Here is a 21825-nt window from a genome sequence, read left to right on the forward strand (position 1 = left end):
GTTGAAAATGGCTCAACACGCCATATACTACCTTAAATCACCCTGATCCTTGCCAGGCCAATGCTGACATAGAGTCGACCGACTAATTTACGTCATGACATTTATATATAAAATAAAAAAAGAGTGTTAGCGCCCTCTAACCAGAGGTGGCCAGCCTCCCCTGCCCGTGAGAGAGAGTCTGTGAAACAGAGCTCGTTTTCAAATATGTGCAGATCGAGTCGCATCATTCACTGGAAGTTTTTGCTAACCCTCTACTTAGTATTTTTCAATTTTGGCGCACTTTTGGACTTGTGCTTTTGACGGCTGTAGAAACACCACCGGACTGCACTTTTCCCCTTAATGTGATCCCATGATAAACAGGGCTATGGCTACGTACTGCCACTCCCCCACAGACACACACACCTCTCAGCCTCTCTGAGCCGCTAACGTTAGCTCAGCTACAACACAGGTACCACACAGACACTTTTACAAAGGGCCATGAATGTGCTTCTGACTGTCAAAGATCCAGTGTGTTTCCAACCTTTATTTATCCAAAGTATTTTCACCGTTTTTCAGGAATGCCCTTCTTTGAATCAGTGATTACTGGTCTAGTTCCTTGGTTTCTGTTTTGGTTCCTTGGTTCTATTTTCATTTTTGGGGTTCATTGGTTCCTTCTTTGATTCTATGGTTCCTTGGTTTAGGCTTTTTCTTTGGTCCTTTGGTTCCCCGTTTCATTCTTCAGTTCGATGGATTCCTCTTTAATTCCCCAGTTCCAAAGAAGGAAAGAAGGAGGAACTGGGGATTTAATTGTTCATTTTTGGGTTCTTTGTTTCCTTCTTTGATACACTGGTGACTTACAGTACAGTTCCTCGGTTCTTCTTTAGCTCCCTAGTTCTTTCTTAAGTTCCTTAGTTCCTTTTCTTCTTCAGCTCTTCCTTTGGTTTATTGGTTCCCATTGGTTCATTCTTCATTTTTATTGGGTCTTTGGTTCCTCTAATTCCTTAGTTTCTTTCTTTGGTTTGTTGAATCGCTCTTTAGCTCAGTTTTGTCCTCTTCAGCTCTTTCTTTGGTTCCTTGGTAATTTTTTTGGTTAATTGGTTACTTGGTTCCTTCACTGGTGACTTGTGTAGTTCCTTGGTTCATCCTTTAGTTCCTAGTTTTTTACCTCAGCACTTTCTCTGGTTCATTGATTCCTTCCTCCCCGTGTTTCCTTCTACATCGGGGTGGGTATAGAGGTCTGAAAGGCAGAAATCTCAGCAGCTGGCTGACTCACTGGTATCGATCAACACCCCCCATCAACAGATGTATTGTGGTCATTTCGTGCTTTGGGCTCAGTAAAAATCTTATTTATTGCACCTTTAAATGCTTTAATAGGCCATATGTCCCACAGCGTGAGATCGACTGACATGAAGTCTTGGCTTGTCTGAGTATTGCGTTCAGAGTTTTCCTATATTTCTCAAAGTTTTGAATTTCTTGGAAAACAAAAAAACTTTGAGAAAAGTAAAAAAAAAAAAGAAAAGAAAAAAGAAAGTGAGCAAGACTCACACTTCATATAAAGTTTACACTATATACTGTATGTAGATATTGTGGGTGTTGTTATTTTTTTGTTTGTTTTGGACTATTTCTGTTCGACCCAGGCTGAGTGCATCATTTGTGGGAGCTGATGTGTTTCTGAGTGAAAACACTGTGTGGTGGGAGGCAGCGAGCACTGCAGGCCAGATTTAAAAACAACATATTATTGAAATGAGACCTCATCGCTGGATGGGATATATCCTGAATATACCCCGTTGATTTAGCAGTTTTAGTCATGTTCCTCCTGGTATGAATATTTGGTAGTGACATTAAACTGTCAGATGTGAGTGCGTAGTGTGACATGAGGTTTTCCTCTAATAAAAAGAAACATAATGGTGCGGAGGCCTGGTGAGATGCTGCCGCAGCTTCAGCCGTTCGGCAAGAATAAAGAGATAATGCGATTTTGTGAAGTGCACGATGGTGATGTCTGTTAGGAGGGATGGAAGCTGACGGCTGCTCTTTAACCCCACCTCAAAGTGCTGCCCAATAAAACGTACACTAGGAGAATGACAAAGAGAGATGAAGACAGAAAGACCACTGCATTTACACCACCTGGTAAAAGTTTCATTTGATTTCTTTGCTAACATGTAGCACAAATCACATAAGTAAGTGTAAAAAGGGGAAAGGTCCAGACCACTGTCGCCCACATAGACAATTTGTTTTGTGAATCAAATAGGTCTGGTGTTGTGCTCATTGGCGGATGTTTCCCTGGTTGGAAAAACAAACCGAGCCAATCAGAACTTTGTAGGTGGGATTGAAGAATCTCCCTGCGCCAGAGCAACATGGGTAGCGACAGAAAAATGGCTGTGAAAATGGTGATTGGCGTGGATGAGATGGACGCAGCTGTACAGGTTATTGTTAGTCGACTTACAGAAATATAAAGTTAAGTTAACTGCTCCTACACAACTGAAAATGACATCGGTGTGAATGGATATTTCACTCGCTACTGATTGGTTAGGGCAAAATAACATAATAATCACAACAGTGATAACAAAAATGATTCCTTCCAAACAGGTAATGGTCAACATGAACACAACGATGAGGTGTAATGAAATGGCAATTCAGTGAATGAAAAAATATGTTACCAACCAAACTGCCAGCAATCAAAATGGAAGCGTTACTTACGGCTCCTGTACATACTCAATACTCTCGACACTTCCTGTACATACTGTACTGCTGCCTGCGTGCTGAAAATCAAACAGTGGCAGTTTACAACAAGGTTTGTTCAATGTGTTGATGTTTACACGGTTACAGGGCCGGACTGGGAAAATAATCCAGGCTGGGAATCTAACGTCAGTCCAGGCCAATCTCCACATTCACAACACGTGTACTGTAAGCGTTTTGGTGAGATATTTTTCTGTTTATGCCACTAACATCTCTTTTACTTCAAACAGTTAAAAACAGCCAAACACAAGCGTCTTCAGTTTCAAGAGTTAGTCGACTGCACTTCCTTAATTAAGGCAGGAATAAATATTCATATATATCATTTCTGTGCACTTTTGGAGTGTTTGTTTTGCAGACTCAGGGCTCTGACTGGACTTGTGTTGATCATCATGAAGCTCTGGTACTTCCCCCCGACGTTTTCCAGATTATTTCCTTTCCTACATAGCATGATTGCGTTTTTTAAAACATAGAATCAACTCAGCAGAGGTAGTTGTGATGAGGGCGGCACCGCTAGTTTGGTTTTTCTTTCTGAAACACCAACCCCGCCCCTTTCTCGTGAACATATCTCAGCTCTACCCGTTCTCCCTTTCTCCTGTACTATCCATTTTTTCTCCACACTGCTCGACCACACACACACACACTCCACGCACTGACTGAACGCTGCGTCGATGTGTGTGTGCGTGCGACCAAATGCGCGTGATGACAGACAGAGATCATATTGATTTACACATTTCATTTAGCATTTTTAACCCTGGCCTGACCCTCCAGGCCAATCAGCTTGCCAGGCCATGCCCAGTCTGGGTCTGCAAGGTTAGAATTTCACAAAGTGAGTATGATGTGCGCATGCGCATGCGCCAGCCCGCATGCTGCCTGTTGCTGTAGCTCCGTCTCGTCGTCTTACTTTTTCCAACTTTTAACTTTACTTTTTTCTTCCAAACTTTTGTAACTTGTGTGTAAGTGTAATTTAAACTACGCTCTTTGCGAAAATGAGGGTAGAAAGTGTTTTTGTACTTTTTTTCGCCGTGGAATTTCTTCTTCTGCTACTCGGTCGGGGCACCGCTGCAGATCAGCTGTTTGGCCGCATTGTTTACACCAGGGAACAGCTGATCGCGCTGAAGCCGGGCAGCATGGCGCCCAGGACAACCGATGTCCCCACTGAGATCTGGAGGAGGACACACCGAGGATGCAGAGGTGGAACGAAGCGGCGAGGGAAGAGAGAGGGGTGCAGACAAAAGAGACTTAAGAACAAGAGATTTAAGCCGTGTCTGCCTTCTCTCGTCATGGGCAACGTGAGATCGCTGGTGAATAAAATGGACGAGCTAACAGCGTTAGCCCGAGTCAGACGGAGTTCCATGAGTGTAGTTTGATGTGCTTCTCTGAGACATGGCTACACCAGGATATCCCGGATCATAACGTTTCCATCGACGGCTTTCAGACTGTTCGGGCCGACAGGGATCACACCGGGAGCGGTAAGCGGAAAGGCGGCGGGCTTGCTGTTCTGGTCAACAACAGATGGTGTAACCCTGGTCACGTCACTATCAAGCAGAGTATCTGTACCCCGGACATTGAACTGTTAGCTGTGGGACTCCGGCCATATTATCTGCCACGTGAATTTTCACATGCCATTGTTGTGGCTGTTTACATCCCCCCCTCTGCTAACCCGGCATCGGCGTGCAACGCCATTCACACCGCCATAGCACATCTACAGACTCAACATCCGAGTGCACTCATATTAATCTCGGGTGACTTCAACCATGTCAGTGTTTCAACAACACTGACTAATTTCACCCAGTATGTGAGCTGTCCTACTAGAGAGGAGAGGACACTGGACCTGCTGTATGCCAACGTTAAGGACGCATACAGCTCTTCCCCCCTCCCCCCTCTGGGTAGGTCAGACCACAACCTGGTTCATCTTAAACCCTGCTATGTGCCTCTGGTTAAAAGGCAGCCTGTGACCACAAGGACAGTGAGGAGATGGTCAGGGGAGGCCTATGAGACACTGCAGGAATGTTTCAAGTGACAAACTGGGATGCACTCTGTGAGCCTCATGGAGAGGACATTGACGGGCTCACTGAGTGCATCACTGGCTACATTAACTTCTGTGTGGACTGCAATGTCCCAACTAAGACGGTCCATTGTTACCCAAATAACAAACCGTGGGTAACAAAAGACATCAAGGACATTCTAAATGCCAAGAGGAGGGCCTTTACTGATGGTAATAGGGAGGAGGTGAGGGCAATCCAGGCCGACCTGAAGGTGAAAATCAGGGAGGCCAAAGAGAAGTACAGGAGGAAGCTGGAGCGGAAACTCCAGCAGAACAATATGAGGGAGGTCTGGAGCGGCAGGAAGACCATCACTGGCTTCAGACCGACTGGCAGCAGAGGAGTTGAAGGCAGCTTGGACAGGGCCAACGAACTGAATCTGTTCTTTAACAGATTCGACACACCGGCTCCTGCTCATCCCCCCTCTAACTCAGCTGCTGTCGGCCCTCAATCTCCTCTGAGTACTCTGCTCCCCCCTCCCCATCAGGCTAACGGCCCTCTCCAGACCGACGACTCCCCCTCCCCACCTGTAACTTCTGCTGTGTGCCTGACTGCTGACCAGGTGAGAGGACAGCTGATGAGGCTCCACTCGAACAAGGCTGCAGGCCCCGATGGCGTTAGCCCCGGGTGCTAAAAGCCTGTGCCCCCAGCTTTGTGGAGTCCTTCAACACGTCTTTAACCTGAGCCTGAGTCTTCAAAGGGTCCCCATTCTGTGGAAGACATCTTGCCTCGTTCCTGTGCCGAAGACGCCACGTCCCAGTGGCTCCAAGGACTACAGACCGGTGGCACTGACCTCCCACATAATGAAGACCCTGGAGAGACTAGTGCTGGAACAGCTGCGGCCCATGGTCAGACCCCTCCTGGATCCCCTTCAGTTCGCCTACCAGCCCCGACTGGGAGTTGAGGACGCCATCATCTACCTGCTTAACCGCATCCACACCCACCTGGACAGGCCGGCAAGCACGGTGAGGATCATGTTTTTGACTTCTCCAGTGCTTTTAACACCATCCGGCCTGCCCTGCTGGGAGAGAAGCTGGCAGCGATGCAGGTGGACGCCCCCTTGTGTCCTGGATTGTGGACTACCTGACTGGCAGACCACAGCATGTGCGGCTGCAGCACTGTGTGTCAGACAGCGTGGTCAGCAACACTGGGGCCCCTCAGGGGACTGTCCTCTCTCCCTTCCTCTTCACCATCTACACCACAGACTTCAGCCACCACACAGAGTCCTGCCACCTTCAGAAGTTTTCTGATGACTCTGCTGTGGTGGGATGTGTCAGCGGTGGTGATGAGACGGAGTACAGGGCTGTGGTGGGTAACTTTGTTTCATGGTGTGAGCAGAACCATCTGCAGCTCAATGCAACAAAGTCAAAGGAGCTGATTGTGGATCTCACGGAGGACCAAGGCACCGCGACCCGGTTTCCATCCAGGGGTCAGTGTGGACATTGTGGAGGACTACAAGTACCTGGGAGTACACTTGGATAATAAACTGGACTGGACCAGGAACACTCAGGCTGTTTACAGGAAGGGCCAGAGCCGCCTCTATTTTCTGAGGAGGCTGAGGTCCTTCAACATCTGCCGGACAATGCTGAAGATGTTCTATGAGTCTGTGGTGGCCAGTGCTATCCTGTATGCTGTTGCATGCTGGGGCAGCAGGTTAAAAGGTAGCGGACGCAAACAGACTGAACAAACTGATCCGTAAGGCCAGTAACATTGTGGGGTGGAGCTGGACTCTCTGGCGGTGGTGTCAGAGAGGAGGATGCTGGCCAAACTACACGCCATCTTGGACAGTGTCTCCCACCCGCTCCATGACGTGCTGGCTAAACAAAGGAGCACCTTCAGTGGAAGACTCATCCCACCAAAGAGCACCACAGAGCGCCACAGGAAGTCATTCCTGCCTGTGGCCATCAAACTATTTAACTCCTCCTCTAAGGATTAGTCTGTTTGACCCTAGGTCACTAAACTGGACATTGAGCATTACATCTTAATAATAATTGTGCAATATTCTGTTTACTACTCAAGTGCAATATTAGTTTTCCTTGTTAGTTTTTCTTATTACTGTTACGGATATACCTCAATTACTCTCGACAGTACATGCACCTCCGCTTTTACTATTATTTATTACATAATTAGTGACATTGTATTTATACTGTACTTCACCATCTACCAGTAAACCCACTTGGTACTCGACACTTAGTTTATCTTATACTTATACCAACATGTTACTTAATTTATTTCGGACCTGTTTATAGTTTAAATTATCGTTTTCTCCTGTGTGCACTGACGTAAAGAAGAGCTACTGGAACAAAGAGTTTCCCTACGGGGATCAATAAAGTATTTCTGATTCTGATTCTGATTCTGATGTATCTTGAAATGTGCAGCAGCTCTTAACGCACAAATATGCAGGTAGACAAATTTATATAAATAATGTAAATACCAGGGTGGTACAGTAAAGCTCATAATGTTCAGTTTTTTTGTTGACTGAACTTGGTCACTCTTGACTTTGTAGTTTGTATTGTTGATTAAAAAAATGTAAATAGTGTCAGGACGTTCAAATCTTACAACACCTCTGTCCTTACAGAGTCCAGGCCTCTAAATGTTATGGATTTTTAAGTTTTTTAATTTTTTACTTTAAGATGTTGTGCATCTTTTAGGACACACAGGATGTGCTGGAATTGAGAGGAAGTAAAGCAGTTTATTCTTCATTATCCTCACAAACTATTTGGTTGTGCGCTACATTAAGCTGCTAATTTATGAGATGAAGTGTTTCACTTCCCTTTCTGTGATAATTATGATTCTTGTGTATTTCTTTCCAGTAAATAAGCAAAAATCTATTACTATCGTTTATGTGGCGGTAAAATTAGCCTTTATATGATGAAAATTAATTAAATGTTAATATTAAAGTTACCCATAAGGGATGAGCTCAGGTTTTAATTAGTTTGACTGAAGCTAAACAAATCTAAACTCCATTATTGTCCTTTTGTTATCATATCAATGCTACATGAGAACACATTGAATAATTGTCTTTCTGTCCCTCTGTCTGGTGTAGCTACAGACTGCTGCCGCTGCCGTACACAGAGAAATGTCTTGGGAGTTAACTGTAAAGCCAGAGAAGCTCTGCGGAGCTGCTGGTCCATGTGTTCTGGGTTTCAGATCTGAGAGGATTTCTTCTGAGCTCCTCGGCTAGATTCCCTTCAGCTGGAGATCTGGGCCTTCTGTTCGGCCTGTAATGTGCCATCCATAGCAAACAGCACCTTCTCTGCTGAAAGTTTAATACCGCTCAACCGAGAGGGGCAAACTACAAACAGATCACGGAGAGGAGGAGTCAGTATGAGGATGTTAATACTGTTTCTGCACCGGGACCAGACCAGGAGACCAGGAGACACACAGCGTTAATGAAATCCTTATGTTTGGAGGAGAAGCAGATGCTGCAGTGTGCGTCAGGATGGACAAACCAGGTCGACAGAAACATCCAGATCCATTAACACACTTGTCTTCTACACAGAAAGGCAACACACACACACACACACACACACACACACACACAGAAAATGCATAATCTGTCACTTCAGTTTCCTTTACTGTAAATCTTTGCTCCAGCCAGAAGGGGATGTAGGTAAACCCGGCTCAGCATCAGATTGGACAGATAAATCCCTAACCTATGACAAACGACACACACACACACACACATTTATTTATCCATGGATTTTCACTAAGCTCCATGTTCTTTATCAGCAGGTCTGCGCCGTACAAACAAGGCTTTCCCATCAGAGCTGAACGGAGCAGTTTTAGGGTTTAATGCCTTGCCCAAAGGCACTTTGACAGTAGTTATTGTGAGGCTTACTTCACCTTCCCATTCACTCCTTTTTCTCCTAGTCATGCTATACGTTAATTAATGTCTTGGTGTTAAAAAAACTAGTGAGATTTTGTTTATGCTATGTTTAAAACCTCTAATTTTTGGATAAAATTACACACAAACCTTAAATCCAGAAGTTAAATATACTTGTGATGAGATGTGCCACTACTTTGAGTCTCCTTAGGTCAGTCACTATGGTAACACTGTTGGACACAGGGACGTGTGTGTGTTTCTTTCACTACTTTACAGTTTAGTTACAATGTTGATGATTATTTTATTGTTATTTATCGCAGTGGTTCTGTATCAGTCAGTTATATTTCTGAAAACGTCAGCGATGCACAGTGCGGATGGTTTGATTGGTTGACTGGGCTGATATTGTGTAACAGCAGTGGGCTCCGTCCATACCGGTCCGAAGCTGTTGCTGTCCAGACTGTGCCCGTGATGATCCCCCTCTAGCCAGAAGTGACCGTCGGGAACGCGAACGTATCGGTTCTTGTAGCCCAGAGTCCTGAAGAGAAGAGAAAAGAATAAGATTTTGTTTTTAATCAGGCTTTTGCAATAAATTCCTCCAGGCAGTGAATCCTAACGATGTTAAAACAGCTGAGAGTTTTTGTTTAAAGACGCCTGATTTCCTTTTAGTTCCATTAGCGTATCCAAATACTAACAATTCCTCTCAGCTCACTGAGTGTTGAGATTCACAATATCAATAATGAATTGAAAGACAATTTAGAACTCAGTGGAAAGCCTTGAGCAGTGTTTGCTTTAAAAGCAGCTCTGCGAGTGTGAGTACTTGATTGCAGTGTTAACATGCTGATGTTTAGCAGGTGTGATGTTCACCATCTTATCAGGCGCTCAGAACAGAAACAGCCCTGTGAGGTGATGCCTCGGTGTGGGCGTTTTGTTTTTTATATTAACAGTGTCTGCAAAACAAACAGAAGCATCAAAGTTGAAAATATGGTCGAACTGAACTGAAGTGAGAAACAGATTTTAACTTTCAAGGTGGGTTGAATAATTGCTTCATTACCTCTGACAAGAGAAAGGAATGATCAAGATCAAGATTTGGGGGAAAATTGCGATTAAGACCCCTCGTTGATGGCGGATCAAATCTCTGGGACAATTATCGCTTTCATCTCATTATCGTTAATCATCAGCCTCTAAATCATCCCTGCGGCGTCACTTCCCGTCGCCGCCTTATCGCTCAAACAAAGATCTGATCCGAGGACACATTCAGACTAATAAGGGTGGAGGTGGGTGGGGGGTGGCGGTGTTCGTCTCCTCTTGTAGCTGCTTCAATCAGGTCGTCATGTTTATGAGGAGATGGTCCAACGCCCTTCATCATCCCTCTGGACTGTTATGGGCCTGTTCCAGCCCTGATTTATCATTTAGCAGAGGAACATTGTGAATTATAGCCTCAGTGACTTTTTAAATGGAAATTTGTCTGCGATTCTTAATGCGTGTGTGTGCGCCGGTCCGGGAGGCCGGCTGACCGAAGAGGCCTTGGATACATAAATATTGATTTAGCCACAGCAGCTGAATTTACTGACTCACAAAAAAAAAAAAAAACAAGCTGGGACCTTTTTGTTGAAATAAAAAAAAAGGTTAAAGCCTATGTGACACCAATTCTCTGCTACATTTAAGAAGGAACAAGTGTGAAATCTTTACAGAACCAAGGACGATTGACTTCATTGCATTTAGCCTTTTATTTAACCAGGTTTGGTCTGTTGAGATGAAGAATCTGAGCAGAGCAGCCGCAGGTAAAACAATCCTCCCTCGCACACTGTTATATCATCAATCCGTGGTTTTTAAATTCATCCCAGCAGTTATTTTGTGATGAAGTGCTGTAATTCTTCTGATGAACCTCTTCTTCATTAAGCTGCACTGCATAGTTCTGCCTTAATTAGCAATTTTCTACACGAGCCAGAATTCCTTTCAGTAAACTCGGTGAAGAGATGTGACCTTGATGTTATCTCCACACTGAAATTAGGGGAAGGAACTATGGATCGACCCCCGTCACTTCCTTCAACTGTCTTTACCGGAATATCGTGGAGTGATGCGTCTCAGTAGTCCCTGTTTGGTACTTACAGAAATTGTACATCTCAGTGCTGCATTACTGCGTTTAAAACTGCTCTAACTGGGCTCATAAATGCTACAGAGCTACAGTTACAGTGCAACAACAGCCGAAAGAGAAAACAGTTTATGTTATATAACAGAATATGTTATATCACTGGATTATAATTAGTGATGCATTATGTATAAGCATCACTAATGTCGCTGCTGGTAAAGGTGGAGCTGATTTCAACCAGTGCATAGTTACAAACTGCTACCACTGTGGAGTCCCTCCTCTTCCTGGGCGCCATCATCGCCCAGAGCCCTCGCCAAGAGAGCCCAGCAGAGGACGTACTTCCTGCAGCAGCTGAATAAATTCAGCCTGCCGAGGTCAGCGATGGCTGACTTCTACACCGCCATCATCGAGTCCATCCTCACCTCCTCCATCACCAGCTGGTACGCTGCTGCCACTGCCAAGGTCAAGGGTAGACTGCAGCGTATCATTCGCTCCGCCAAGAAGGTGCTGAGGAACCTGTACGCCTCCAGGACCCTGAGGCGGGCAGGAAGGATTGTGGCCGACCCCTCCCACCCCACCCTGGACACAAACTGTTTCAAACACTCCCCTTCGGCAGGTTTGTCTGTTGTTTCCGTCTATCTGAAGATCCGAGGCTGCAGAATCAGTGACATCTTTTAAATCACTTCTCAAAACATTTCTTTTTATTTCCTGTTTTATTTTATTTCATTTTTATGTCTTATTGTTATTGTTTTTATCTTATATTATTGTTGGGTATTTTATTACGCAGGCTGTCTGTAAGTAAAATATGGCCATTAAAGATGCTACGTGACATAAAAGTCATCTTGTTTCCGTATTCATTTTGACGTGAAAGCGACCTGAGGATAGAAACTCTACCCAGAATGTTAACCTTTATATAAATCTTACATTACCTCAACACGTAAGATAGGACTGCAACAAGAGTTAGTAGCCATCATGGGGATATGAATCAAAACAACTTCATTTAGCAGAGATGCTAGCGACAATTTGAATTAGCTCTTAGCTAGCTCAGTGAAGTGGGCTCAATGTGTAAAATGTGAACCTTTAATTCCATTTCCATATTATGTTTTTTTGTTTGTGTAACCTGTGAAATGATTAATATTTGTTAATGTCTGTGTCTTCAAGAGGAACATTTTGACATGGAAAGTCGAGTACAGTTTTTGTGGCGAAGTGGCAACACTTTTGCCAGGAACTGTCAAACCTCTGGGATGCCACAAGACCCCGTTGTTAAAAAAAGGGGAAGGATTTTCTGTGTTTTGCATTTTAACATCATGCTGAGGAATAAGAGAAGCGTGCAAACTATCATGGACCCTGAGTAACAAAGTTGTGAAAAATTTAACCACTTCTCCACAAACATTAACAAAAATGTACCATTTCACAGGTCACCAATCAAACCCCCCAAAAAACGAATCAATATAGAGATTTCAAAGGAATTAAATGTTCACTTTTCATGTTTACACATTCAGGCCACTTCAGCTAGCTGCTAGCAAGCCTTTATAGCAAAAGCTAATTATCTTGCAAAGTTAATAACTGAATTTCTGCTAAATTCAGTTATTTTTATTCCTATTCCCATGATGGCTGCTGAGTATTATTGCAAGCTTATGTGTTGAGGTAATGTAAGTTTTATGTAACATTCTGGGTTTAACGAACACATTAAAACACAACCGAGTGTGAACGCACCATTTCCATACAGTAGGAAAAGGATGTTCTTAGATTCCCATGCCGTGTGTGACGTAGATCCAAAATGGCTGCCAGTTCTCACGTGGGAAAGCGTTAGCGTTACACTCTGTTATACAGTTCCTATTTCAGAGAGACATGAGCTGAATTCTGTGTGTGGCCAAAATGCTTACATTTAATATGAGTGAAATGTTACTGATCATCTTTTTCCTTTTAAAAACAACTAGGGCGAAACTTTGGAGCTGATAAACCCTGTGAATCCAGTCAATATTTTCTTTTTATTAACGTGTGTCTGAAAGTCTTGCAGTGTGTCCCCAGACTAACCTGAGTCGGACAGACGGCGTCTTGTTACTGAGGGTTTAACCCAGATACAGCAGACAAACTCATCCGTTCCTGGACACAGCAGACTTACTCATACGTACCAAAATAACAAAAGAACACGCGGTGACGCTGCGGACGCTTCAAACAGCTTCCAGATGCTACAAATTGCCTTGTTATCGCTGCCTGAACGCGACAGTGTGTGAGTGCTTCAGCGAGGCGACGAGGGGGATGCTTCACTAAGACGAGTTAAACATTCACATTTCTCCTGAACGCACGCACCTCCTTTCATCAGTGTTAACAGCAGCTGATGAATGTTGCGGAGGAGGTTGACAGCAGTTTAATGAGGCAGAGGTCGACAGCCGCTGACAGCTCCACACACTGGATTAAGACTTAAAGCTGCCCTGACCTGTGTGTGTTGTATTTGACTGATATGTGCTCCTGAAGGCTGATGCTCCTCATTATGTCTCTGGATTTAAGCTGTCAATAGCCAAACTTTTCCGTCACCGTTTATTATCTGTGAATTTCCGAACCTTCCAGAGTTTTCCGCTAGATTTTAGTCCTGACAGGGTGACGGTGTGTATGATCTATCATTTCTGACATCACCTGCCATACACTCCAGCTGTGGCTCAGTTTATATGTGGATGGAGAGATTTACGGGTGAATGGATTTCATCATGCATGAATTCCTAAACAATCCAGTGTTGCTCAAAGCGTTGACGTACAGCACCGACACTACCGGAGTCAGAGCTTCACTTCTGTCTAAAGATATATGTAGTAATGCTACTGTATGGCCGATTTAATACTAGTGCTAAAATGATTAGTCCATAAACAGAAAATTCATTTATTCAACAATAATTTTGATAATCATTTGATCATTTAAGTCATTTATCAAGCAGCAATGCCAAACATCTGCTGGTTCCCGTTTTTCAAATGTGTTGCTTTTTCTGTTTTGTATGATTGTAAACTGAATATCTCTGGGTTTTGGACAGCTTGATGGCATCACTTTGGACTCTTAGAGCTTGTGATGGGCATTTTTTGGTGTTTTATAGACTAAATGATTAATTTAAAAGAAGGACAAATTATTATTAACAAGACTAAGAGTCTACAGCCATGCTAGCGGCTCTGTGAGGCTGTACCAAGGCACAACAGAGCGAACTCACTGGTCCTCCTGTAATTTACATCCCGTCCGGAGTGACTTGGTTCTTTTTTTAATCAGCTCGGTGTGAAGTCAAAGTGTTTCTGCAAATCTGGAAACATGCTAAAACCAACACATCAACAATCAACAACAATCAGAGCAAGAGCTCATCAAATGGGCTGCTGTAATGTCAGCTACAGGTACATACTGCTATTCAGTTCAGAGTTTAGAGACCGACCGACCGACCGACCGACCGACCGACAGACACTTTGCTTCCATAGAGCCGCTAGCATGACTAAAAAGCAATACCATACCAAAACCAATCACATGACACTGTTGACCATTTGGTGATGACATTGTATTGGGAGGATCACTGAATGACGTTTAGCTGGCCAGCCTGAACACCGTGCAGCAATGGAAGATAAATGCAGTGTTTGTTTTTGGTCACAAATTCCCCTTGCTGTGAGAAAACGCCAAATTAAATTTTGGCAGCCAGGTTTGGGCAATTTTGATAAAAGCCTAAATGGCATACAGTATCTATGCTGTGTTTACTGGTCTAAGCACAGATTAAGTTCATTTCCAAAATACCGATGAAGGCCTTTCTTCACTATTCTGTGTGTAAAGTGTAGGACTTTAGTTCCTGTAGAGGAACATTAGTTTGTGTTTTTGTGTCACTTTGTTAGAGTAGGACTGACTTTTCGTGTCAGTGATGGCTGCCTCCTGCTGGAAGGGGACCTGTATAATGGTTTAACAGACAAATAAACTTTATTTATGTGTTACCATTACTTCATTGCAGATTCTCCTGCACCGCGCCACAGTCAACACTCCCACTTATTTTCCTCTGGCCTGACAGCGGCGATGGGAGATTTACGTGCGGTACAAACATCTCTGTTTGGAGATGAATCTGTAAAACAATCCTCTCTCTGCGGCTGACGGTTATGTGGCAGGCAGACGGTCTGGCCTGCGTGGCCGAATTAAAACCGGAGCTGTGATTTATGTCAGACTGGCCCCAGTAAGACAACACAGGCTGACAGCCAGCGTCGTCAGCGCCGCCTCCGCCAGGGAACCCATCACAGGCACGTTAATTATTCATCCCCTCCCCAGCCGGTGACCTGTAATTTGAACAGTGGCACCCGACACAAACAGCTGCCGGGATGAATCACATGATGATGGCGTGTTATGATACTGTGAACACGCCTCTGTCGGTCTGATGCCCTGCCACTTCCTCTCAGCCTCGCCAGCGCTGCTGCAGGGCCAGACTGTGGACATGCGATCTGATGCGTTTACTGGTTCACTGGATGGCTTGTGCTGTCTGTCACAGCGACTGTGTTTCCTCTGTGTGTCACTTAGCTGGATGATGTGTTTTGATGCATCATATTATGCTGCAGCATCTGCATCACATGCTGTAGAGGACATGTCCTCCGTGTTTTATCCTGAGAGATCTGAATTGCCGTTTCTATTTTATAATTTAAAGATTGTTTTTGTAAAAATACTTTGAATTGAATAATAATTTGTGTCTGTTTTTCCAAACACAAAGGTTCAACTACCTTGTTCAAATTCATAAAATGGCATCTCTTTCTTCTACCTGATTGAATAATCCAGAATCTATGAATAAACAAATATGGTTCATTTCAAACGTTTAACTGCTGGACACAAGATGTCTCCGACTTCACTGAAAGGCTTATCAGTTCACAGCCTTTAATTGTGCAAACAGACTAACGTTTTGACACTACGTCTTTTTGACTCATGAAGACACATGCTGTTTGCACAATTAAAGGCTGCAAATCAATCAGTGTGCTCCAGCGTCTGTCCCTTGAAAGTTTGCCGTCCTCAAACTGAGAAGCACCTGATTCAGCTGCATGTTGCTTAGAGATGCGCGGAGAACCGTGACCTGGAGGCTGCAGGTTTCCACATCACACTCGTATAAGTTGCATACTGGACCGTGATTGGCTTCCAGACTAGTTGTGATGTCACACAATCTTGCAGGTATGTCCAGGTGTTAAAGTGAGATTTAAGGTGAGCAACAAACTCTGCACACACATCCAGGTGAACAATAAGCAAAACACAATTTTGAGTGGAGAGGGACTTTAAAGTTTAAAGGCAGATACCATATTTTCTGGAAAAAGCTAAACAACAGACTTTAAAGCATCATGTAGTGAAGCTCAACTGTTTCAAACATAGAAAAAAAAAGACTTTCAGGTTTCTTACTTCTTTTAAAAATGATCTGGGGGTTGCTCAGACTTATGACCTCAGTATTGTAAAGGTGTCTGCAGCCCTGTCTGCATCAGAACAGTCATTAGTATACTAAAATGTAACAATTCCTTCAACATCTGGACATCCTCGTCCTGCCACAGACTGCCACTGGTGTCATAGATACATCATATTAGTGCTTGAATCTGCTCCAGTAAGACATTATTACTGGGAGAGATGTTCTGATGTAAAAATCCAACTGTTCCCTCTGCCTGAATGTGCAGCTGCATAAAAATGAGAGTGTCTGCAGATTCCCCACATTTACTGAAATGAAAGAGTCGGCTCAACCAATTTACAAAAAAAAAGTTTTGGTGTTGGTTTTCAAATCTTCCCCACATAGGAAGTGAAAAATACACTATACCTCATCAGTCTGGGCTTTTTAAAAAATGTGAAACTGCATTTATCAGTAAAGATTGGGGCATTTTTGGGCCTATCCACAATTTGTTGTGCAATGAAAAATCAAGAGAAGGTACAACAACAACAACTACAAAGATGAAAATCTGTGAGAAACTAAAAATCAGTGAAGCAGTGTTGCTTTTTAATTGCTGATTGTTTGCGTTGGTTGTTTCATTCTTCAACAAACGTGGAGGCTTCATGGACTCTCTTGGCCCTCAGCTCCAGAAGAGATGACAGCTAATCAAGATGATTGACAGGTGCGGGGGCCGGAACTTGACCGAGTTGATTTGAAGGAGGACTAAGAATAGGCCGAAACTTAAATTAAGAGTAATTCAGCAGTGAGTCACGCGGAGCAGAAACCTGTTGCTTCTCTGCTTCTGTGGGTTGAAACCCGCAGTTCTGCCGACGTACTCTCGCCACAGCAGGAGTTTCACTTTTCAGTGTAATAAAAAGAATCCTAGATAGATAAATAACTGTTTTTATCACTAATGCATGACAGTTCTTTTCCCAGCATAAAGTAAGCTTTTACTCTGTTTTATCCGGTCATGCTGCTGAATGTATCGACACTTTGCATTCTGTGCTTTTGGCAGGTTTTGTTCCAATTTTTCTGTGTTAAAATACAAAATGTGTAAAATTATAAAAGAGAATTTGAAGTTTATCTGGCCCCCCCAGATTTTCACAATAAAGGAGAAATAATAGCTCGCTAAATAACCTTCAAAAAGGGTCAGCATCGACCCTTGTGGCAGGTTTTGTTTTCTATTTTTTATCTAAGTGTTTGGGTGATGAGTCACTCTTAAAAAATATATGAGAATGAGGTGTTACTGAAAGCTGTGACTTCAGAGGGTCAAATTTGACCTTGTAGCCTTTACAAGTACAAGAGAGAGCGAAGTGTGAAGCAAAATGCACAGAAATGTGTTTGAAAACTTTGCACAAGAAGACCAAAATATGGTGACCTGTAACTAATGATCACATAACCTAAACTATATCCTGTATGTAGTAACACAATGATGAATAATCCCCCTTCAGTCATCACTCACAAGTTTAGAGGTTTGAGAGTTTGCAGAGTCTGTGCCAAAGTTTCATGTTCTGATGCTCCTGATTAAAAGGTAAAAATAAAAAGAATGTGCAGAGAGACAGACTGGGGACACGATGGTCTCTGTAATAAATAAAAAAACGTCCAACAATCAGTGGGTTTTGAGAAGTTGCTGTATCAGAGCCAGCAGCCCGGCCTGCTCTGTTCTCCTGCTGCGTCTCATTATCTGAACTGTGGAGCTCATTTCCTTACGAGAACGCAGTGTAACAGGGCTGAGGACAGCTCCCACCTCTTCCTGACGGAAATCCAGGGAGAAGAGCATGACTCACACACACAGTCCCTATCCAATGCACTCACACGAAGAATAAAAATAGCTATCTGCAACCTAACCTTAATGTGTTCTTAATGCCTGTTCAAATGCAATTCAAGACCGATTTCAAGCCAACTTTAGGCTTGAAAAGTTAAAATACTCCAGTGAAGTCTGCTTCAGAGCAATCACACAGATCTCACACAGGGGAAATAACCAAAAGTCTTAATCTTTAGAACTTGGAAAACAAATTGAGCACTGAAATGCTAAGTTTCAAGGTGCTAGACCACTTAGAAAACGGCAAATTTCAGATGAACCAAATTAAGATAAAACTTTAAAGGCCCTGCACGCCCGTACAAGTGTTTCCACTTGCTTAAAATTCTGTTCAGGTTGAAGGTGGATAGAGATATGCATGGGCATTTTGTGAGGACACCTGACTCCATTCTCGTCTCTCTCCTCTGCTTTCAGCAGGTACTTCTGCCTCCAGAGCTGCAGAGTCTGGATCTGTGGTTGTGGGCCACCTGCTGTCCCCGTGTTCCTGCTCGACAGCTGCTACTACAGTTGTTGTTATTGGCTCTGTTACTAATACTGACATTTTCTTTTTTTAGCTGTCATACCTATTATTATTAATTTATTAATATTAACACTACAATTACTATTATACTATTTAAAAAAATGTTTTTCATTCTCTCCCCATCATTGAGTCTGGATCTGTCCAAGGTTTCTGCCTCTTAAAGGAAGTTTTTCCTTGCCACTGTCGCCAAATGCTTGCTCATGGTGGGATTTGTTGGTTCTCTGTAAATAATATCATAAAGAGTTCGGTCTAGACTCTATAGGAAAAGTGCAATGAGATAACTTCTGTTATGAATTGGATTGAACTGAATTGAATTGAATGAATAACAATAATAAAGGTGTCAATTGTCCACCCCCTGCAGGTGCAACAAAGCTAACAGCGAGGAAGATGCCAATCAAACTCAATCTGCACATGCCCACACACTCCTGAGACGAATCACCTGTGTGGGTGTATCATGGGCGCGCAGGGTCTTTAAAAGGACAAAGTGCCATTTCAACAACATTTCCTGATTACCTTAACCTGAAGAAGGTCATCAGAGAAAACGTTACCGCATTAGATCTAAGTATTCAGATTTTCATCTCATGTTACTTTAAGAGTAACAATAAATACACTTTTTGAGCTAGTAAACTATATGTACAGTCATTTGTACTATACTATGATTTGATCTCAGTCTTTAGTGTTCATCGAAACGGAACATTTCCTTTTTCCAGAAAAGAAATCAAGTAATTCCATCTTTGAGACCATTTAAGATGATGTTGTGCTTTACAATTTGCCTCTCATTCACCCATTCACACACACAAACACACACACTCAGACACCGATAAGGGAGCTGCCAACCCATTTCTGTACTTATTGGCTGACATATACGTCAATACCAATATATTTGTAATAAGATAAAATCTGCTGATTCTATCTGTAACAAGATATATAAAAATAGAAAGAAACTAGCGGTGTGGACCATCTGGAGATTGGGTTCATGTGACAGAGTAGTAGAAATAGTAGTACTCTTCTGTCACTCTCTGTCTGCTGCATCCACTGAAGCCTTGCTAAAGTTAGCTACAATAGCATTTCAAACAAGTACAGCTCTGAACCAGCATCTTGGCCGTCAGTTAAGGTAGAGACTCTGGGGATAGAAGTCTTCCACTTCCAATGACCTTTGAAATGTCACATGTTGTACTGGAGTTACTGTTACTGCTTTCCACATCAGATAATAAATTCGACCTGAGTGAAACTCAAACTCTCAAGTCAGTTGTTGTGTAACTAAAAAAGGATCAACAGCTAAAGCATCCAAATGTAAACAAAAGGGAAGCTCCTAAGACTGGAATTTGGTGGAATCAGTTTTTACAGTACAAGGACGAACTGTAGACAACAATAAAATCAGTGTTTATAATGTTTATAATGATGCTGTAAAAGCTTTACTTACATTAGCAGTGTTTGTGAACATTTGTATAAAACAAGCCTACTGAGTATTCTGACTTATAAACTAGTTGAGAAACACACAAAAATGCTGATTTTCTATGTATAAATCAAACTCTCACTATATATATAAACGCAATGATCGGGTGTCAGACTGAGAGTTTTCATTGTATTTTGTGTGGCTGGCATCACCTCTGATTCATTTTCTGTAAGATTGGGCTGCAACCAAGTTATTTTCAGTTTGGAGCAAAAAAGAAAATAAAAAAACTTCAGCTTGAACAACTGCCACAGCGCTCTCAGCAGTTTGACATGTTGGTTTCATGGTGTGCTGCACCAAAATCCTTTTTGTAATTTGTTCACCCATCTGGCAAACACGAGACACACTTTCTGGCTATTTGAAATCTGCTTTTGCCATCGTTCAGCCATGCAGGGAAACCACCGTCACCTTCATGGGATGAAGTTGTGCATATTTTACACGACAACTGGTGAAAGTCACCTTAAAAACAAAAAAGTGTGTACAAAGTTCTGTTTAGAAAAGTCTCAGCAGCAGCCATAACTCACAGGCTGTACCAGCTTACTGGATCACTAAATTACTAAAGTCCTTATTTGAAAGAGCACTGCACTGATCTAGCATCAAACTACTACAAAAAAATTTACCAAAGTCAATGCAGCAGAACCAGAGATATCTTTTTTATTCCACGCATTCTTAATTGTCAAAATCTGGCGCCTACATTACCCACAATGCAACTCAGCCACCGACAGTTCAGTGTTAGACTGGGATGTGTTATGCTAGTAGCAGCTAATGCAGCCTGGAGCCTCCAGCCTGCAGCAGAGAGGAGCAGCGGGCTGCAGAGGTCTGGTGAGCTCACTTCTTTCTAACTCCACACCAACAGATTGGTTTCATCTTCAAACTTGTAGTCTTCAGACCCGACCGACGCTGACTCAAGTGACATCACCTGAGGACATTTATCAGACTCCACACAGCTCCCTCTGGAGACACTAAAGGCTTTATACAAGTTTTTGATATGCAGTACAACTCCCCAACAGCTGGAAACACACTCTTCTGATGCATGAATGTGGTTTAAGGATGTAGCTGATGGACTCCTGTCCATCAAACACCTGCCACAGTGATTGGCTGGACAGGATCTGCTGTCACTCAGGCTGAAAGTCTCCTTTAGTGTCTCATCACAGCGAGTTTGACATCCTCTGAACCTGACAGAAAACCAACAAACGTGTCGACGCTGAAGGATATGATCGTCACTTGGGCGGTGGAAATGCTGACAGTGAAAGCTACAAGAGGTGGAGGAGGTTGTTATGTAAATTCATGATGAGCGATGTTGAAGAGATGGAACACTTTGATTGGTTCATCAATAAATCCTTCTGGTTGATTGTTAAGGATGGTTTACAATATGGAGGACAATTGATGCCAAAACAAAGTCTTTTTTTCCCCAAATAATAAAAATACAACTACACAAAGATAGTAGAAATATATGTATAATAAATTAATATGACTGTCTTTTATTTTATGCCTTAAACATCTTCGATTTCTCAATAGTATCATGAGAGATTTATTCCTGGGTTGATTCATGGAGGTAGTAATTAAGGGATGTTTAAGGCACTTTGTTCATGGTTTATTGGGGTTATACCGCAAAAAGTGAATTAAATGTATCAAAACTTTATTAAATATCCCGATTGATTACATTGCACTCAATTTGACAAGTGCTGATACTAAGTTACTTTGACTGCTTTTGTTAATCAGTTTGAGGCTACAGTAGGAGATGATAAAATTACCTTAAACTGAGAAGTAAGGGGTTGTGAAATTAATGGCAACTGTCTTTACATTTTTCATTAAATAAAGAAAAATTTGGGGCACTTGATTTTGAAAATGATGGAAAAGTAATGTATTCTCCACCTCCAATGATAACTTCCTCAACCGTTTTTAATTGAGAGGTTAAGGGTAGAGCAGGTAGTCCACTAATCTTAGGGTTGGCGGTTTGATCCCCACCTCC

General features: G+C 42.8%; 1 protein-coding gene across 1 annotated transcript in view; it reads right to left on the reverse strand.

Moving 5' to 3' along the window:
- Positions 1 to 21825, reverse strand: part of immp2l (inner mitochondrial membrane peptidase subunit 2) — a 148674-nt gene that overhangs the window by 4019 nt on the left and 122830 nt on the right. The window contains exon 5 of the mRNA XM_044192522.1: positions 9016 to 9118. Coding sequence (XP_044048457.1) covers positions 9016 to 9118 — 103 coding nt within the window. The remainder of the gene's footprint in view (positions 1 to 9015; positions 9119 to 21825) is intronic.

Source organism: Siniperca chuatsi, linkage group LG4 (genome assembly GCF_020085105.1).
Source record: "Siniperca chuatsi isolate FFG_IHB_CAS linkage group LG4, ASM2008510v1, whole genome shotgun sequence".
Lineage (NCBI taxonomy): Eukaryota > Metazoa > Chordata > Actinopteri > Centrarchiformes > Sinipercidae > Siniperca > Siniperca chuatsi.